The 14,495-nt window shown below is 46.9% G+C and overlaps 1 protein-coding gene across 3 annotated transcripts; it reads left to right on the top strand.

Annotated features, from left to right (window-relative positions):
* The first annotated feature begins 2,437 nt into the window (after nt 1-2,437).
* Nucleotides 2,438-12,054, top strand: dcaf8 (DDB1 and CUL4 associated factor 8). 3 transcript variants are annotated; one of them, XM_023832652.2, is made up of 13 exons: nt 2,438-2,512; nt 4,102-4,173; nt 4,299-4,385; nt 4,647-5,341; nt 5,447-5,587; nt 6,297-6,391; nt 6,564-6,674; nt 6,775-6,905; nt 7,460-7,567; nt 7,693-7,823; nt 7,914-8,033; nt 8,242-8,358; nt 9,679-12,054. In XM_023832652.2, the coding sequence occupies exons 2-13, from the start codon at nt 4,137-4,139 to the stop codon at nt 9,787-9,789; spliced, it is 1,884 nt and encodes a 627-aa protein (XP_023688420.1). In that variant the 5' UTR covers nt 2,438-2,512; nt 4,102-4,136; the 3' UTR covers nt 9,790-12,054. The 3 variants fall into 3 exon arrangements, with proteins under 3 accessions (XP_023688420.1, XP_023688419.1, XP_023688421.1); XM_023832651.2 differs by having other exon boundaries at nt 2,442-2,516; XM_023832653.2 differs by lacking the exon at nt 2,438-2,512 and adding an exon at nt 2,523-2,699.
* Nucleotides 12,055-14,495: the final 2,441 nt, after the last annotated feature.

The raw sequence follows: 14,495 nt of genomic DNA, 5'->3' as shown, positions 1-14,495 counted from the left end.
TTTGCACTGCAGATGCCATATAAGAAATGCTCGTAACATTAAAAACATCTGGCAAGCTATAACCATGTTGCAACGGACAATTCCCTTACCATATTCTGGAGTACGCTGCGACCGTGATTCCCGGCAGGGATACTATTTTCCATCCTTAATTTCTATTATTATTATTATTATTATTATTATCTAAGCTATATTACATCGAATCTGTTCATATTACGGAAAACAATTCTAGATATTTTCGCTCTCTGGTAAAATTAAACCTATGTATGGCAAATGTTTCGTATATTGTTTTTGCCGACGGACATATCGCTTGTGATCCCCTTAAGTTGCGTGTCAGATTGGATTCGATGTGTCACGGCTTGTGGCACTTTCTTTTGCTAGCATCCTGGCCAACTGGTTACGTTACAAGGGTGGAGAAAATCAACTGTTAAGAACCAACGACTTATAAAATGCCAGAACAGAACACATCAGCGAAAACTGAAATATACAGAGAGAAGGAACTTCTACAGGCAAGTTCCTGCGTACGCCGAAATGTAAAGCACTCACAAACATGCACCTGTTTGTGATGTCCCAGACAGTTAGTTCTCTATGCGCACAATAACCAACTATATTATTTACTGACAATAACACACGATAATACAAATGGTTTTACAAGTCTCCGCATAGCGGACAGAAATATCCAATGTCACATCTACCCCAAGAAAATAAATAGTATGCGGACAATTAATCATGGCAGGAAATAAAGTGACGTTAAATGTTAAGCCTTACCTCACTCATTCTGCAATTCGCTTGACTGCGCTCTTGCCTGTATTTCCCTCTGTTTAATATCGGTTGCCTTAAATGATAGGGCTGTTAAATGCGAAAAGAGGAAAAGACAGAAAACCCCCAGGCAGGTAGTAATAGCGCCTCGTCTGTGTAAAAGTAATATTTCGCCTGACGTTGCTCTTGGCTTCAAAACGATTTAACTGCGCTTAAAATGTAATAGCCTGCTGAATGTTGTGTGGGTATTGGATATGTGATACTGGACGGTCAGATTCATACAGTCAAATACCTTGTAACTCCCCCCTCTCTCTCGCTGACACACACACACACACACACACACACACTTGCGCACACAACTGCAGAAGCGCACCACTAGCTTTCATATCGACTCCAAATCAGAAATTTAACTTAATACTTAGTCAAACATTTTGTACTTGTAGCGCTTACGCTGTTTTTCTGTTTTCCATCGCACTGTTTGTCATCTGTAGGACGCAGTGTTTCAGTGCTCAGCCTCTATTAATGCATCAGGCTTCATAAAACTGGCTTTATATATATAAGACTTGTTCGGTTTGTGGAATTAAAATGATCTGTTAGTCCTTATGTGTTGGCTGTAAGACTGAAGTCACCCCCTGAATTTGAGGCACGACAGTGATCGGTCCCCTTAATGGGGGAACTGTGGGGGCGGGGGTATCTCAGTGGACTAATTCGCCGATCAGAGTTCCGTGAAAGGGGAATAAAAATTGACAGTATTATTTGTTAAGAAAAATTAGCCACCTGTACTCTGTTGCGGAGGTTTCCTTCAGGTCCTCTCTCGAATCAAAGACGTGCGGTTAGGCTAACAGGCGACTCTAACTCGCCCATTGAGTATGAGAGTGTATGCTCTGCAATGCATTATCATACCTCAGCCTTGTGCCCTATGCTACCTCCTTCAGCTCCATGATCCTGGCCAGGATAAGCTGGTAGAAGGTGCATGTATGTATGGATGGATGGATGGATGGATGAAGCCTTATATTCCTCTGCTGGTCCCTGGAGGATGGGTTCCCCCTTTGAGTCTGGTCCCTCCCAAGGTTTCATCCTTCTAGGGAGTTTTTCCTTGCCACTGTCACCTATGGCTTGCTCACTGGGGGCACTGGGCAGGGATGCTGTAAAGCGCTTTGAGACAATGTAATGTTGTGAAAATGCTCCATACAAATAAAATTGAATTGAAAATTTAATTGAATTATGTCAGTACAGCCTGCTTACAAGCAGTCAGGGGCCCAGCATGATGCACATGCAAACAATGCCAGTGTGCACTCTCTTGAACTTTGATGAAGTTCTGTTCTTAAAATTCTCTCCCGTGGCAATATCACATGGGCAGAGCTGGAGGGGGGCAAGTGGCCTGAGTAGGAATTGCAATTGACTGGCAAGAGTAGCATTGCACAATTTGCACCTTTGCATAAGCAGTTTGTTGGTACCCTATAGGCATAATAATAGTGTATGTGTTCACCTACAATAACACATAAAGTAAGCAAGATGCAGTTTTCTTTTGCGCTTGAAAATACAAATCAGTCTATTACGATTTTCCTGCGCCGGATATTTTTTCAAAGTATAATATGAAACACAAAATACGCTTGCCCACGAGTAAAGCGACGTTTGGACTACAAATTATCGACATAAACTACAAATCCCAGGTCGGCTATAGAGGACGAAGGCCGGAAGAGGAAATATACAGAAAAAACAGCAACGAGAAGATTCCCGTCAAAACATAAAGAGAGCAAGTACAGTTATAAACTTAATCGTTTTCGCTTCTTTCGCTAACTGCTTTGTGCATAAAACTCGATGTCATGTAATCTGAAAGGGACACCGGTGTTTTGACGGTCTTAAGGAAGTTGCCGAGGACAGAAATCGACAAAGACAGAGGATTAGGACTCAGCCGCAGTGTCGTCGGGCCTACAATAGAGGTGGCTATGTTTACAAAACCGAGCGGAACGAGAACTTGGAAAACATCAGGCGATATAGTGCGATGTCGTTTATATTTATTTAGCTGTCCGTCCTAAACGAGCGGATGCCTTATCTTTAGTGATCTATGCTTTGCTAGGGTTTTAGACCGTTATAACGGGGGTCAGAAAGTGAGGAGAAACCGAGACGCGACATCGGCTGGCCAGTATCTTCAGATTAACATAAACACGGAGCGACGTGCTGACCGGGTGCAGATACCGCCGGGAAGCGGCGTGACAGCGGGCCGCTCACACGCCACCTCGACCGGCGGTGCGCCTGCAGCCCCGCGCTGTACTCGTACGCCAGGCTACTCAACGTGAATCCAAAGCGTACCCTGGTTTGTTTTCATTTTCGGACATCCGTGCCAAAAGTTTGCCCCCACGGCACGAAACGTTTAGGTTAGCGGCCCTGCTAAACGGAGTGCGTGGAAGCAGGCCTGGATCTATTTAAGGAAGCGGCGCTCGGCGCCCCGGGTCCCCATGACGGTGCGGCTGATTTACTTCACTTGGTCAGGTCGCTGTATAATCCCGACTTCCTGCACACACTGCCTACTTACTGAACCTGTTAGTTCTTCTTATGAAGTGTATAGGCGCTGTTTTTTATCCTCGATCGTTAGATTGGATTCTGCTGCTCATACGTTTAATATGCACACCTGCATTTATATATTTGAAACTCAGGGGTGAGTTTTGTTGCCAGTGTCACAGTAGGTGATAAACACTTATTTGCTTTTTTCCCTTTTCTTTGGCTGGCTGCAGTTTTACATTAGAGGCTGTTTGTACAAAGATCCGAGTCAGCTAAGAAAAGTACGAGTAGTTGTTCCGGCAGGTTTCGTAATCTAAACGGGGGCAGCGGCCGCCGACTGGCCCCGAGCTGCGTGTCCATAAGCTGGTCGGCGGCGTCCCTGTGCGCAGAGGCGGCCTAACCTCATGAACGCCATTGTCCCTATTATTACGGCTTTCTTTTATTCCTCTTACCTTGCAGCGTACTACTGTAAACGGTCATCGTAATGCTTTAATATTCTACTCCTAATATTATACTATCCCTCAAATCTCCTAAATGCTTATCCTATGCTTAATCGTGATTAAGTTCCCGAAAGGAATATTTTTCAACTGATGAGAGCTTTTTAATATTTCAGTGACTTTCAACAGCATTGCATATTTTGTGGTGCATAAATTGTCATTCTTCACGAGAGTTTATTGGTTAAATACATGTCCGTTTCTTTGCAGACTCAAATGAGTCACATTTTTGTACTTTATCACAGACTAGTGTTAATGTTCTGCGGTATCCCATCTGTCACAGTGTTACTGGGTTGACTGTGCTAATGGAGCTCTTTGCTGCTGTATTAATAGACTCCTGTTTTTTCAGGCCCCTTCATTGGAAGGGAGGGATACAGAGTAACAATGGCAGATAACGATGGCAAATCCCGTCTTCCTAATGGTAAGAAATCCACACGCATCCGTTATAACATTGCTGGCTGCTTCCTCGTTGCCATGTGTCTTTATGATGGTTTTTGTTCCTTGGTTATTAGATGCAGGTTAATCTGTGTCCATCTCCTCCTACAGGTGACTCAGAGGATCCGTGCACAGGTGAGGGTGACGAGTCGGCCGGCGGGCCCTCTTCATCCGATGGGCCGGAACGCCCCAGTACAGGTATGGTGCAGCTTGACAGCCTGCTCAGCACCTGGACTGGCACCACAGAGATCCTCAAATTCCACCTTGGCCTCCTACTCTCATAGATTTGTACTTTTTAGGGTTATTTAGTAGCCACCTTAAATTAGAATTATTAATGGTAATTAAATTGTAATGGTAATTAAATTGTAAGTTTTATATCAGGAGAGTTTGGTCCAAAACCCCACTGGCTTCCCTAAAAGTGGGTTTGCTCAGAATACTTTTTTTCGCCCCCCCCCCCAGCACCTTCAGCCCCGGCAGAAACTGCACCCCCCTCCGAAGCGGGAGAGGGAGGTGGGAGCGGAACAGCACCGGAGGCGAGGCGGGAGACGCAGCCCACCGAGGACGGGGAGGATGAGGATACGGACAGCATGGACGGCAGCGGGCTGTACCTCCTGACGGAGGAAGCAGAGAGGGAGAAGGAGAGCGAGGGGGGCCAGGATCGGGGCGGGCGGATGAGGAGGGCGAAGGAGAGAGACGGGGGCGAGAGGCGGGAGGCTAGGAGGCGGCAGAGGGAGCGGGAGCGGACGGGGGGCGGGACTACGCGCCACTCCTCCAGCTCAGAGGAAGAGGATGAAGAGGAGGATGAGGAAGACATCGAGGAGGAGGACGAGCAGGCTATGGAGGACTGGATGAAGGCCGATGTGTCCGAGTTGCCACCCCTGGCGTGGCGCGCCGTGCCGTCTCTGCGGGCACGGGAGCTCGGCCAGGGTGCCCAGTTTGTGCGGCGCGCATGCGGTGCCCGGGGCCTGGTGCAGCGGCTGGAGCTGCAGGCCCGTCTGGAGCGGCACGCTGGCTGCGTCAACACGCTGCACTTCAACCAGGCGGGCACGCGGCTAGCCTCGGGCAGCGACGACCTGCGCGTGGTGGTGTGGGACTGGGCGCAGTGCCGAGCCGAGCTGGAGTTCGACAGCGGCCACAAGAGCAATGTCTTTCAGGTGAGGCTGCAGGCACCCGACTGGATGCCTGTCTCTAGGTGGCAGAGTCGAGCTTTTACTGAAATCTTGCTAAACCCCTTCATTGCCCCCCTCCCCTCCCCACAGGCCAAGTTTTTGCCCCATAGCGGAGACTCCACACTGGCCATGTGTGCCCGCGATGGCCAGATCCGGGTGGCTGAGCTTTCTGCCACGCAGCGATGTAAGAACACCAAGAGGGTGGCACAGCACAAGGGAGCTGCACACAAGGTCTGTGTCTGTCTCTCTGTGTCTGTCTCTCTGTGTCTGTCTCTCTGTGTCTGTCTCTCTGTGTCTGTCTCTCTGTGTCTGTCTCTCTGTGTCTGTCTCTCTGTGTCTGTCTCTCTGTGTCTGTCTCTCTGTGTCTGTCTCTCTGTGTCTGTCTCTCTGTGTCTGTCTCTCTGTGTATGTCTCTCTGTGTCTGTCTCTCTGTGTCTGTCTCTCTGTCTCTGTGTCTGTCTCTCTGTCTCTGTGTCTGTCTCTCTGTGTGTGTCTGTCTCTCTCTGTCTGTCTGTCTCTCTCTGTCTGTCTGTCTGTCTCTCTCTGTCTGTCTCTCTCTGTCTGTCTCTGTCTGTGTGTTTTTGTTTGTGTTTTTTTTTAATAACTAATAAACTTAATTTTAAATTTTAGTTGTATGCTCTTTAACTGTGCATTCATACGTATAAAGTTATGAAGCTACAGGGCTTCTTTTTAAGTGAAATGTTAATTTTAATGAGCGCAGTGTGACGATTGTTGGGTTTTTGTTGAATGGTTACTCTTACTGGCCGGTTTTGTAGCACTTTGGGTCTCAGAAGCTCCTCCACTGCCCCGAAGGGCATATTTGCGCTTGTCTCTGTAACGTATCATAAATACCATTCTGAGGTTTCAGAGTTTCATCGGAATGGTGTGGTTTTCCTGTCTAGCGTACCTGAGCTCAATCCTTTCCCGGTTTTCTCCGCAGCTGGCCTTGGAGCCAGACTCCCCTTGCTCCTTTCTGTCAGCAGGGGAGGATGCAATAGTCTATAGTATTGACCTGCGCCTCGACCGGCCTGCAACGTAAGTCTTATGCTGATTGCTCTTATACTGCATGATGCAGTGCTGAGCTGCACTGCACTGACCCCTAGTGTACTATGTGAGAATTGCATCGCTTTTCCGAATGGGGGTTCTCAGTGAAATATGATGCTTAATTGGCTGCGGTCTCTCGCTTATTTTCACCACCCTTTTTCAGTAAACTGGTGGTGGTCAAGGAAGGGGATAAGAAAGTCGGCCTGTACACGATCTTTGTAAATCCCGCCAACACGCACCATTTCGCTGTCGGAGGAAGAGACCAGTATGTCAGGTAGAAGCTTCTTCCCGTCGGTCGCTCCTCAGACTTCAGGCCGTCCTGGGCCCCGCAGGGTGACCGAAGCCGCTCCGTTTGCGTCTCCCCACCTCCTCAGGATCTACGACCAGAGAAAGATCAATGAAAACAACAACAACGGCGTGCTGAAGAAGTTCTGTCCTTCCCACCTGGTGTCCAGCGAGTCCAAGACCAACATCACCTGCTTGGTCTACAGCCACGATGGAGCAGGTGAGCCGCATGGTCACGCGAACCTCCTGGTCCACAGAAGCTTCTCTTGCTGTGGCTGGAGAGTGATGTTCTGTTGAACAATTAGCGTCCTTATAAGGGATGTTGCCTTTTCTGGTGGACAGTAGTGATGGACAAAATAATTCCTCGTGAACCATTTGCTGTAATTTTTCCACCCCACTAGGTGCTTTAGGGCAGGGGTGGCCAGATTTATACAGAAAGGGGTGTTATGTATGCAGGTTTTTGCTGCAGCTTCCTAATTAAATTACTAATTAGAGGACTGACTGGCTGAAGAGTCCTCACACCTGGGTTTGAACAGCTGACCTACAGGTTATCCCAAAAACCTGCATACACACCGGCCCTTTGCGGGTAAGATTTCCCATCCTTACTTTAGAGCATGCTTTGTGCCCTTTTTTGAACAAAGACCACCATCTAGTGGTGGCAAAAAAAATACAGCAAATAGTTCATGAGGTATCATTTTGTCCATCTCGAGCTGACAGCAGTCCATTCTTTTGTAGTCCATGGTTGACGGAACCGCTCTGCTTCTTTCTCCGTAGAGCTGCTCGCTAGTTACAACGATGACGACATCTACCTGTTTGACGCCAGCCACAGTGACGGCGCAGACTTCCGGAAGAGATACAAGGGTCACCGCAATAATGCCACAGGTACCGCCCAGCGCTGCTGATGTCATTGGCCGTGGGGGAAATTGGAATGAATCGTAAGTTGACCCGTTGTAGGCGCACGGTTACTGGGCTGTCGTGACCTCTGTCTGCGTTTCTGTGTCCCACAGTGAAGGGCGTGAATTTCTACGGCCCCCGGAGTGAGTTTGTGGTGAGCGGCAGTGACTGTGGTCACATCTATCTATGGGACAAGAGCTCTGCTCGAATCGTCCAGTTCATGGAGGGCGACAAAGGAGGGGTGGTAAGAGTCCAAGGCTTTGTAGTTAGGGTGCCGTCTTCTTCTTCTTCCTTCTCTTCACAATTTTTTATTTTTTTTTTCTTCCTTCCCCAGGTAAACTGTCTGGAGCCCCACCCACACCTGCCATGTTTGGCTACAAGTGGTTTGGATCACGATGTGAAGCTGTGGGCCCCCACAGCAGAGACCCCAACTGGACTGAAGGGTCTCAAAGAGGTCTGTCTGTCTGTCTGTCTGTCTCTCTCTCTCTCTCTCTCTCTCTTTCTCATACACACACACACACACACACACACACACACACACACACACACACACACACACACACACACACACGGGCTCGTGTGTCCTCCCCCCGGCTGTTGCACGGTATCTGCACGTGTTTTGCCTGACTCCTGCGGTACCGGTCGCTCGTGCCTCTTTGCAGGTGATGATGAAGAACAAGCGGGAGCGCGATGAAGACAGCGTGCGGCACGGAGACCAGTATGACACACAACTGCTCTGGTTTCTCATGCGACACATGAGACACAGGCGGCCTCAGAGGGTAAGAGACCAGCACTGGATGCTGCTCCCAGTAAGGTGTGGGTGCAGTGCCCTCACTGTCACTGCATGATCCCTGGTGGTAAGAGAACGGGCCAGAGTGCTGCTCCCAGTAGGGTGTGGATATGGCACCATGGCAAAGCATCTTACTGTGTGTGTGATCCCACTAACGCCATCCACCCAAACGCTCATATCCAGTGCAGAGTTATGGCGTGAGCCTGCAGTTCCAGGCAGGAGGGGAACACTCAGGATGGATGGCTAATCCGTCTCCGGGAACATACTTGCGTTTAGAGGCACCAGCAGGGTGTTGGAGCAGCTTGGGTAGCCTGGCTGATTCTGGGGGCCCAGCATATTACCGGGGTGTCGTGAGGCGTCCCCCTCCCCCCTCAGCGAATTTGCAGTGGCGTCTCGTTCTTTGTCCTGTAAGTGGCAACTCTAGCAGGGGGTCAAGGTGACATTTTGTCCGGGGGCCCAGAATTCCTAGCTCAGCTAACTGTACGTGGGAGGACTGGTCAGAGAGAAGCCAGTGAGGTAGTGGGAGAGCATGCAAGCTGCCCACACATGGAGTGGGATGGGATTCGAACCCCCAAGCCTGTGGCGTGGGGGCCACAGTGCTACCCACTGGCACCGTACATAGCCCCAACTGTACCAGTTCCAGTTCATTAATAATGAGGAGTAATGAACTTGTATAACACTAATGATTATATAATGGTATAAAGGTGATTCTGTTATAGCACATTTTCTGCAACTCAGAGTTGTGGCTAAACTGAAAATGCATGGAAAGCATTAATGAAAAGTATACAAAATAAATATTGGTGAATTATTTTTTTTGGATGTAGATTTGTAGTGGTCTGCTAGTGGTTGGTGGCCCATCCTGGGTTGTTCCCTGCCTTGCGCCCGTAGCCTCTAGGACAGGGGTGTCAAACTCCAGTCCTGGGGGGCCGCAGCCCTGTGTAGCTTAGTTCTTTCCCTGTTCCACCATAAATGATTCAGCTCAAGTGCTGTGTGGTAATTAGCACAAGGAGTTGAATCAGGTGTGTTAAACGAGGGTGAACCAAAAACTGTGTAGGGCTCCGGCCCCCCAGGACTGGAGTTTGACAACCCTGCTCTAGGATTTCAGAAAAGGGATGGATGGATTTGTAGTGGTAATATACCAAGAAAAATGTGAAAATGTTTGTTAAAAGAAAGCAGAAATCAATAGTAATAAATTTTGGTAGTATTTGTCAATTCCTCCTAGAGGCTTTTACAGCCAATTGGAGGAGGACAGCCCCTCCCCCCGGCCCCTCCCCCTCCCAGTTTACTTAGTTTTAATGTCCTTCCTCAGACTCGCCGCGGGGAAGCCGGGGAAGGAGAGACGGATGATTCGTGGAGCTCAGCGGACTCGTCGGATGAGGAGGACATGGGCCCTGACCACGTGCAGTGTATGTCCTCCTGAGGAGGGGAAGGAGGAGGAGGCGAGGGTAACTGGCGGATGGACGGGCGGAACTGGCGGATGGACGGGCGGAACTGGCGGATGGACGGGCGGAACTGGCGGATGGACGGGCGGAACTGGCAGATAGACGGGCGGGCACGTGGAAACATTTACCTTTTACAGCACGCATCGCATCCTGACGGCCAGTGGAGGGCGCTTGTGGACTGTTATGCGCGCTCACGCTTTGACACACATGTTGGTTTGTTACCAGGCTGTTGTGACACGCTTGCACACAGATACAGAGTAATATTAGAGTGATTTTTGTAGTACATCCACTGGCTGAGTGACGAGTACACTGAAGGGGCCTCTTGATAGCGTCCCGGTGCAAAACCCACACCCATTTGTTGTTTGTGAGGCGGGCCTTAGCGCTTACTGATGGACCCGTGACTGCAGCCAATCATCAGCTCTGGTCATACGTAGCCCCTCCCACTTCCGCTGCCGCATGGGCTATTTTTTGCCGACTTGACCGCGTGTTGAGCTGAACGACCGTGTGACGGCATCCTAGAGGAGAGGAAGGAGATGGATAGATTGTCCTGTTCTTTACCAGCGCCTGTCCCGCTTTTGCACACTGCACACTGTGCCCCTGGTCCCTAGCAGCCATGTGTAACTTTTCAGAATTTTGGGAAGGCTGTGTTCCTGCATTTTTTTTTTTTTTTTTTGAGATGGGACTCGGGAGATCAGGGAGACCGAATGACCTTGTTTTTGCCTGACTTTGGCCGCGTCGTCTGGGACACAGACCAGCCACGCGATGGTCTCGCGCTTCCCATCTCGCTCTAGTTGAATTTACCGACGGCTGGGGCTGGTTGGTCTCGAGCGCCTTTCTCATATGAGTCCCGAAGGCCTGTCTCACTTTCTGGGTCTTAATGATGAGGAACCCTTAGGAGTGGAATAGGCCTTTATGCTCCAGCCCACGCGCTGCAGGCCCTCACACTTCCACAGTAGATTGCCAGCCTGCCACACGCCAACACAGGGCCCCCCCCCCCATGCTACAGAGTGCACTTTAACCAGGTTTGATTCTATATTAAGGTGACTTTCGATGGGATTTAGCGCAGCACTTAATCCTTAAGGGTGTGGTTACTGTTGTCGTTTTACACCTGAACCAAAATTACGGTAAAATGGGCGAACGATGATCACCAGCTCTGTTTCTTTGAATTTTGCACTTGACAGGGGTTTGGTGATGGAACGCTAATTGGAATGGGGAGTGTGACTCCCCTTAAATCCCCTCCCCAATGCACTGCCTCTGTAGCCACTCCTCCCCCAGCCCCCTCCCCCAAAAAAATGAAATCCAGCGGCTTTAGTGACAGGCCTTCAGTATTTACTTTTTTTTTCTCTTTTTTTTTTTTTGCTCTTTGGTCCCAGCCAGAGCCAGTCCTTCACTGGAAACCACCCAAACTGGCTTTCCTGAGCTGGCCTCATGCTCGCCGCGTCCTTTAAACATCTGTCTGCAGTGAAGCTTCCAGCTGTGTGACTCCTTGCTGTTACCTGTGAAATGTGCTTAGGACAGTGTTCCCCAATCCGGTGGGAGGGAGCAAAAACGAGTTCCGACTGGGTCCCCGAGGACCGGATTGGGGAACACTGGCTTGGGGGAAGCTGTCTGAGTTAATGGCAGCAGCAGCACCCCCTACAGGTGTAGAAAAGGATTGCAGATGGGTTCCTTTTTTCTCTTTTCCACAAGTATTTACTGTCAGGGGTGGGGTGGCATATTTTCTACAGGGGAACGAGAGGGAGAGTGATCAGCTTGCCCAATAGATGCTTTTGTGTGTGTGTTGGGGGGGGGCAGTTCATCTTTTCTCTTTTTGTATGAGAAATGCATAAAGTCAAATCTATATGTGTATATAAATCTGTAAAGAAACCACAACACTTTAGCTAAGGGAGTTTGACTTTTAATTCAAGACAAGTATTCAGATTGCTATCGATTCAGAAGTTTATATTATATATGAAGAAAATTACCTTGAAAATGGGAAAAAAAATTAAATGAGTTTGTGTTTTGTGAATATGAAATCCCCAGCTGTTTTTGACGTCAGAAGCATTTAATTAAGCTTTAAATAAAACTCTTATTCCCCCTTCTTTCTTTTTCCCTCCATTCAAATTCCATTCGTTTTTTATTCTATTGTATAGATTTCATTGTTTTTTTTTCCTTGTTTCTTTTTCTGACCTCTGCCTAAAATTGTTCTAACCAGTTCAGTTTGAAACATATGATTTGCATAGTAAATGCGAGACGATGCTGCACATGGCTGTCCTGTGGGTTTTCTTTCCCTCCCCAGACTGAGAAGGGAGCTCACTGGTTAGACACCTACAAAATGTGAGTTTAGCTGCAAATAACTTGAAAGGACTGGCCGTAAACTATCAGGATTGCTGGTTTCTGGGGTTTTTCTGAGATGAGTTGAAGCTGACAAAAGTATAAATTCTCCATTAAGATGGAGGAAAAAAAGATATGCATGTTTAAATGTTTTTTGTTTTAATTCCCCGTCTTGTAAAAATTAGGGATGGACATGCAGGTAAAATTACTAGTTGAATTTTGTGACCAACAGAAAAACATGGAGTATGGATCAAAATATTTTTCTTTCCTTGTAAAATGACAGACTACACATTGCTGCAGAAGGATAACGAAACACATAAAAAATAAATAGCTTGAATAAATTTAAACTAAAACCAGAGTGTGTGTCATGGTGGGCATTCGTGCATCCCTCCAAATGAGCTATTCTGCCATCCCCAGCCCCACCCGCCAATGACACCCTCTTTCATTTATTTTACTTAAGTTCACTCAGAAAACAGATTTGTTCTGGCAATGGCACTGATTGAAATTGAAACCAAATTGAAGAGATTTTAAATACAGTTGCATACAATAACGTTTAATAGCCTGTGCCTTGGGCAGTTATGACGAATGCCGATTTCTTTATTTTTGATGACACGCTCCTATACATCTCTGGCTGATTGGCCACTACATAAATTCCGGACAATATGCGGAGACAACTCATTGGTGCAGAATGGTAACGTAAGGCACTAAAAGTGACCTAAAACCTAGGGATAGACAATATTGGAAAAAGTCGCATTGCGATATTTGAAATCTTTGTGATGAATATTATATTTGTAAAACAAAAAAGGAGCTAAAAATTAACCCAAAATAAACTATAGTCAAAAGGACCCTGTTATTATCTACCAATACCTCTTTACTAGGAAAGGCATCAGTGCTTCGCATTCTAGTTAATTCACTACTAACAGTACACATATTAAAAAAAAATAGAATGCATTTCACTGAATATGAATTTCAAGAACATTTTAACAACAACCAAGAAAACTTACATGTAGGTCTACATATAAAATTAAGAGCATAATCAGATTCTCATATTTGTTGCCGCAAGTTGTGCCAGAAAATGCTGGCAAATCATTTGCTTTTGCGCGATATCTCTGTGGAATCCCAAATATTTCTGTGCAGTGGAAGACGTCTTCTGGCGATCAGTTCTAGTTCAGTTGTTGGCCTGACGTAAATTTCGCATATATGCGCCACTTTACAAATAGGCGAGGATGAAAATGATTATGATTGGCTCGAAGAGCGCATGCAGAGCTCACGCAAAACAGCGGAGAACGAAAAAACTTAGAGAACGGATAAATCACAACTAATTATATTGCTGCTGAGTAACATTTAAAAGAGCTAATTACTCAATTTTAAGTTTTTTTTTTCTTCTTCAATTGTATACATGTTTTGGAATATCCAACAATGCAGCCACATCCCTAATAAGAATGTTGGAGCTCACACTTAAATTAGGGAATACGATGAACAAATATGCATAATTCGAAGTGTCATTATTTTTATTCATCACTGTTGCATGTATTTCCTGCCCAGTCCAGAGAATGTGTCTTCTGAGCGACACAAGAATCGTTTCAACTTCCGTTTAGCTAAAGAGGCATCTCTTCACGGCGTCTGAAACTCCATCACTTTCTGCACTTTGGGATCAGTGCAGGGCTGTGGGAAATGGACGGGACCGTGTAAGTCAGAGTGCACTGAAACACATATTGTTGACACAGCACAGATAGCAGGGTTATGCATTACACAAAAACATGTTTACTTTTAAGTAGTGACCAATACCAGTGATCAGTAGAGCAAAGGGCCTGTCAGATGGGAAGGCAAGTTTCCAAAAATAAATAAATGTAGAAATATCATAAACACTGTAAAAATAAATACAAGGCTGAACAGATTAATTCAACGAAGCAAAAGCTAAAAACTAACATTAACATGAAGGTGGGTGGATTGCTGAGAATACAATTGTAGGGTATTGAGAGCAAATCTGAATAAACGTAGTAAAATGGATGTTCAGCTCTTCTGACGGGTCAGTCGCGTTTGGTTTCTTAGCTTGCCTAAGATTAAAACATAGGCCTTATGGGTTTTTTTTAGGAACCACCAACGCTGTATTATATATGACTGGTCTTATTTGTGCAAACTAAAATTACGATATACGACATAAAAACATTTCATGATGGTTGTGCTGCTCGAGGTTCTGACGTCAATTTGTCATTTGCTTCACCAATGAGTGCCTGTCAGTTGTTGTTTTAATATTGTAATAGCAGTATTATTATTATTACTCTTAGTGAGTCATACTACGGCCCCCCCCCCCCCCCCCCCCCATATACAACATATAGCCTTTCTGGCAAAATGGTTCTGGTGCCAGGGC

Source organism: Paramormyrops kingsleyae, chromosome 4 (assembly GCF_048594095.1).
Source record: "Paramormyrops kingsleyae isolate MSU_618 chromosome 4, PKINGS_0.4, whole genome shotgun sequence".
Taxonomy (NCBI): Eukaryota; Metazoa; Chordata; class Actinopteri; order Osteoglossiformes; family Mormyridae; genus Paramormyrops; species Paramormyrops kingsleyae.
Note: the sequence above shows the minus strand (reverse complement) of the source record. Positions and strands in the feature narration are given on the sequence as shown.

Coding starts and splice junctions, on each gene's coding strand:
- dcaf8 (XM_023832652.2), top strand. CDS start 4,137: ATGGCAGATAACGATGGCAAATCCCGTCTTCCTAATG. Junction 6,392..6,563: donor CGCCTCGACCGGCCTGCAAC/GTAAGTCTTATG, acceptor ACCCTTTTTCAG/TAAACTGGTGGTGGTCAAGG. Junction 7,824..7,913: donor AGGGCGACAAAGGAGGGGTG/GTAAGAGTCCAA, acceptor TTCCTTCCCCAG/GTAAACTGTCTGGAGCCCCA.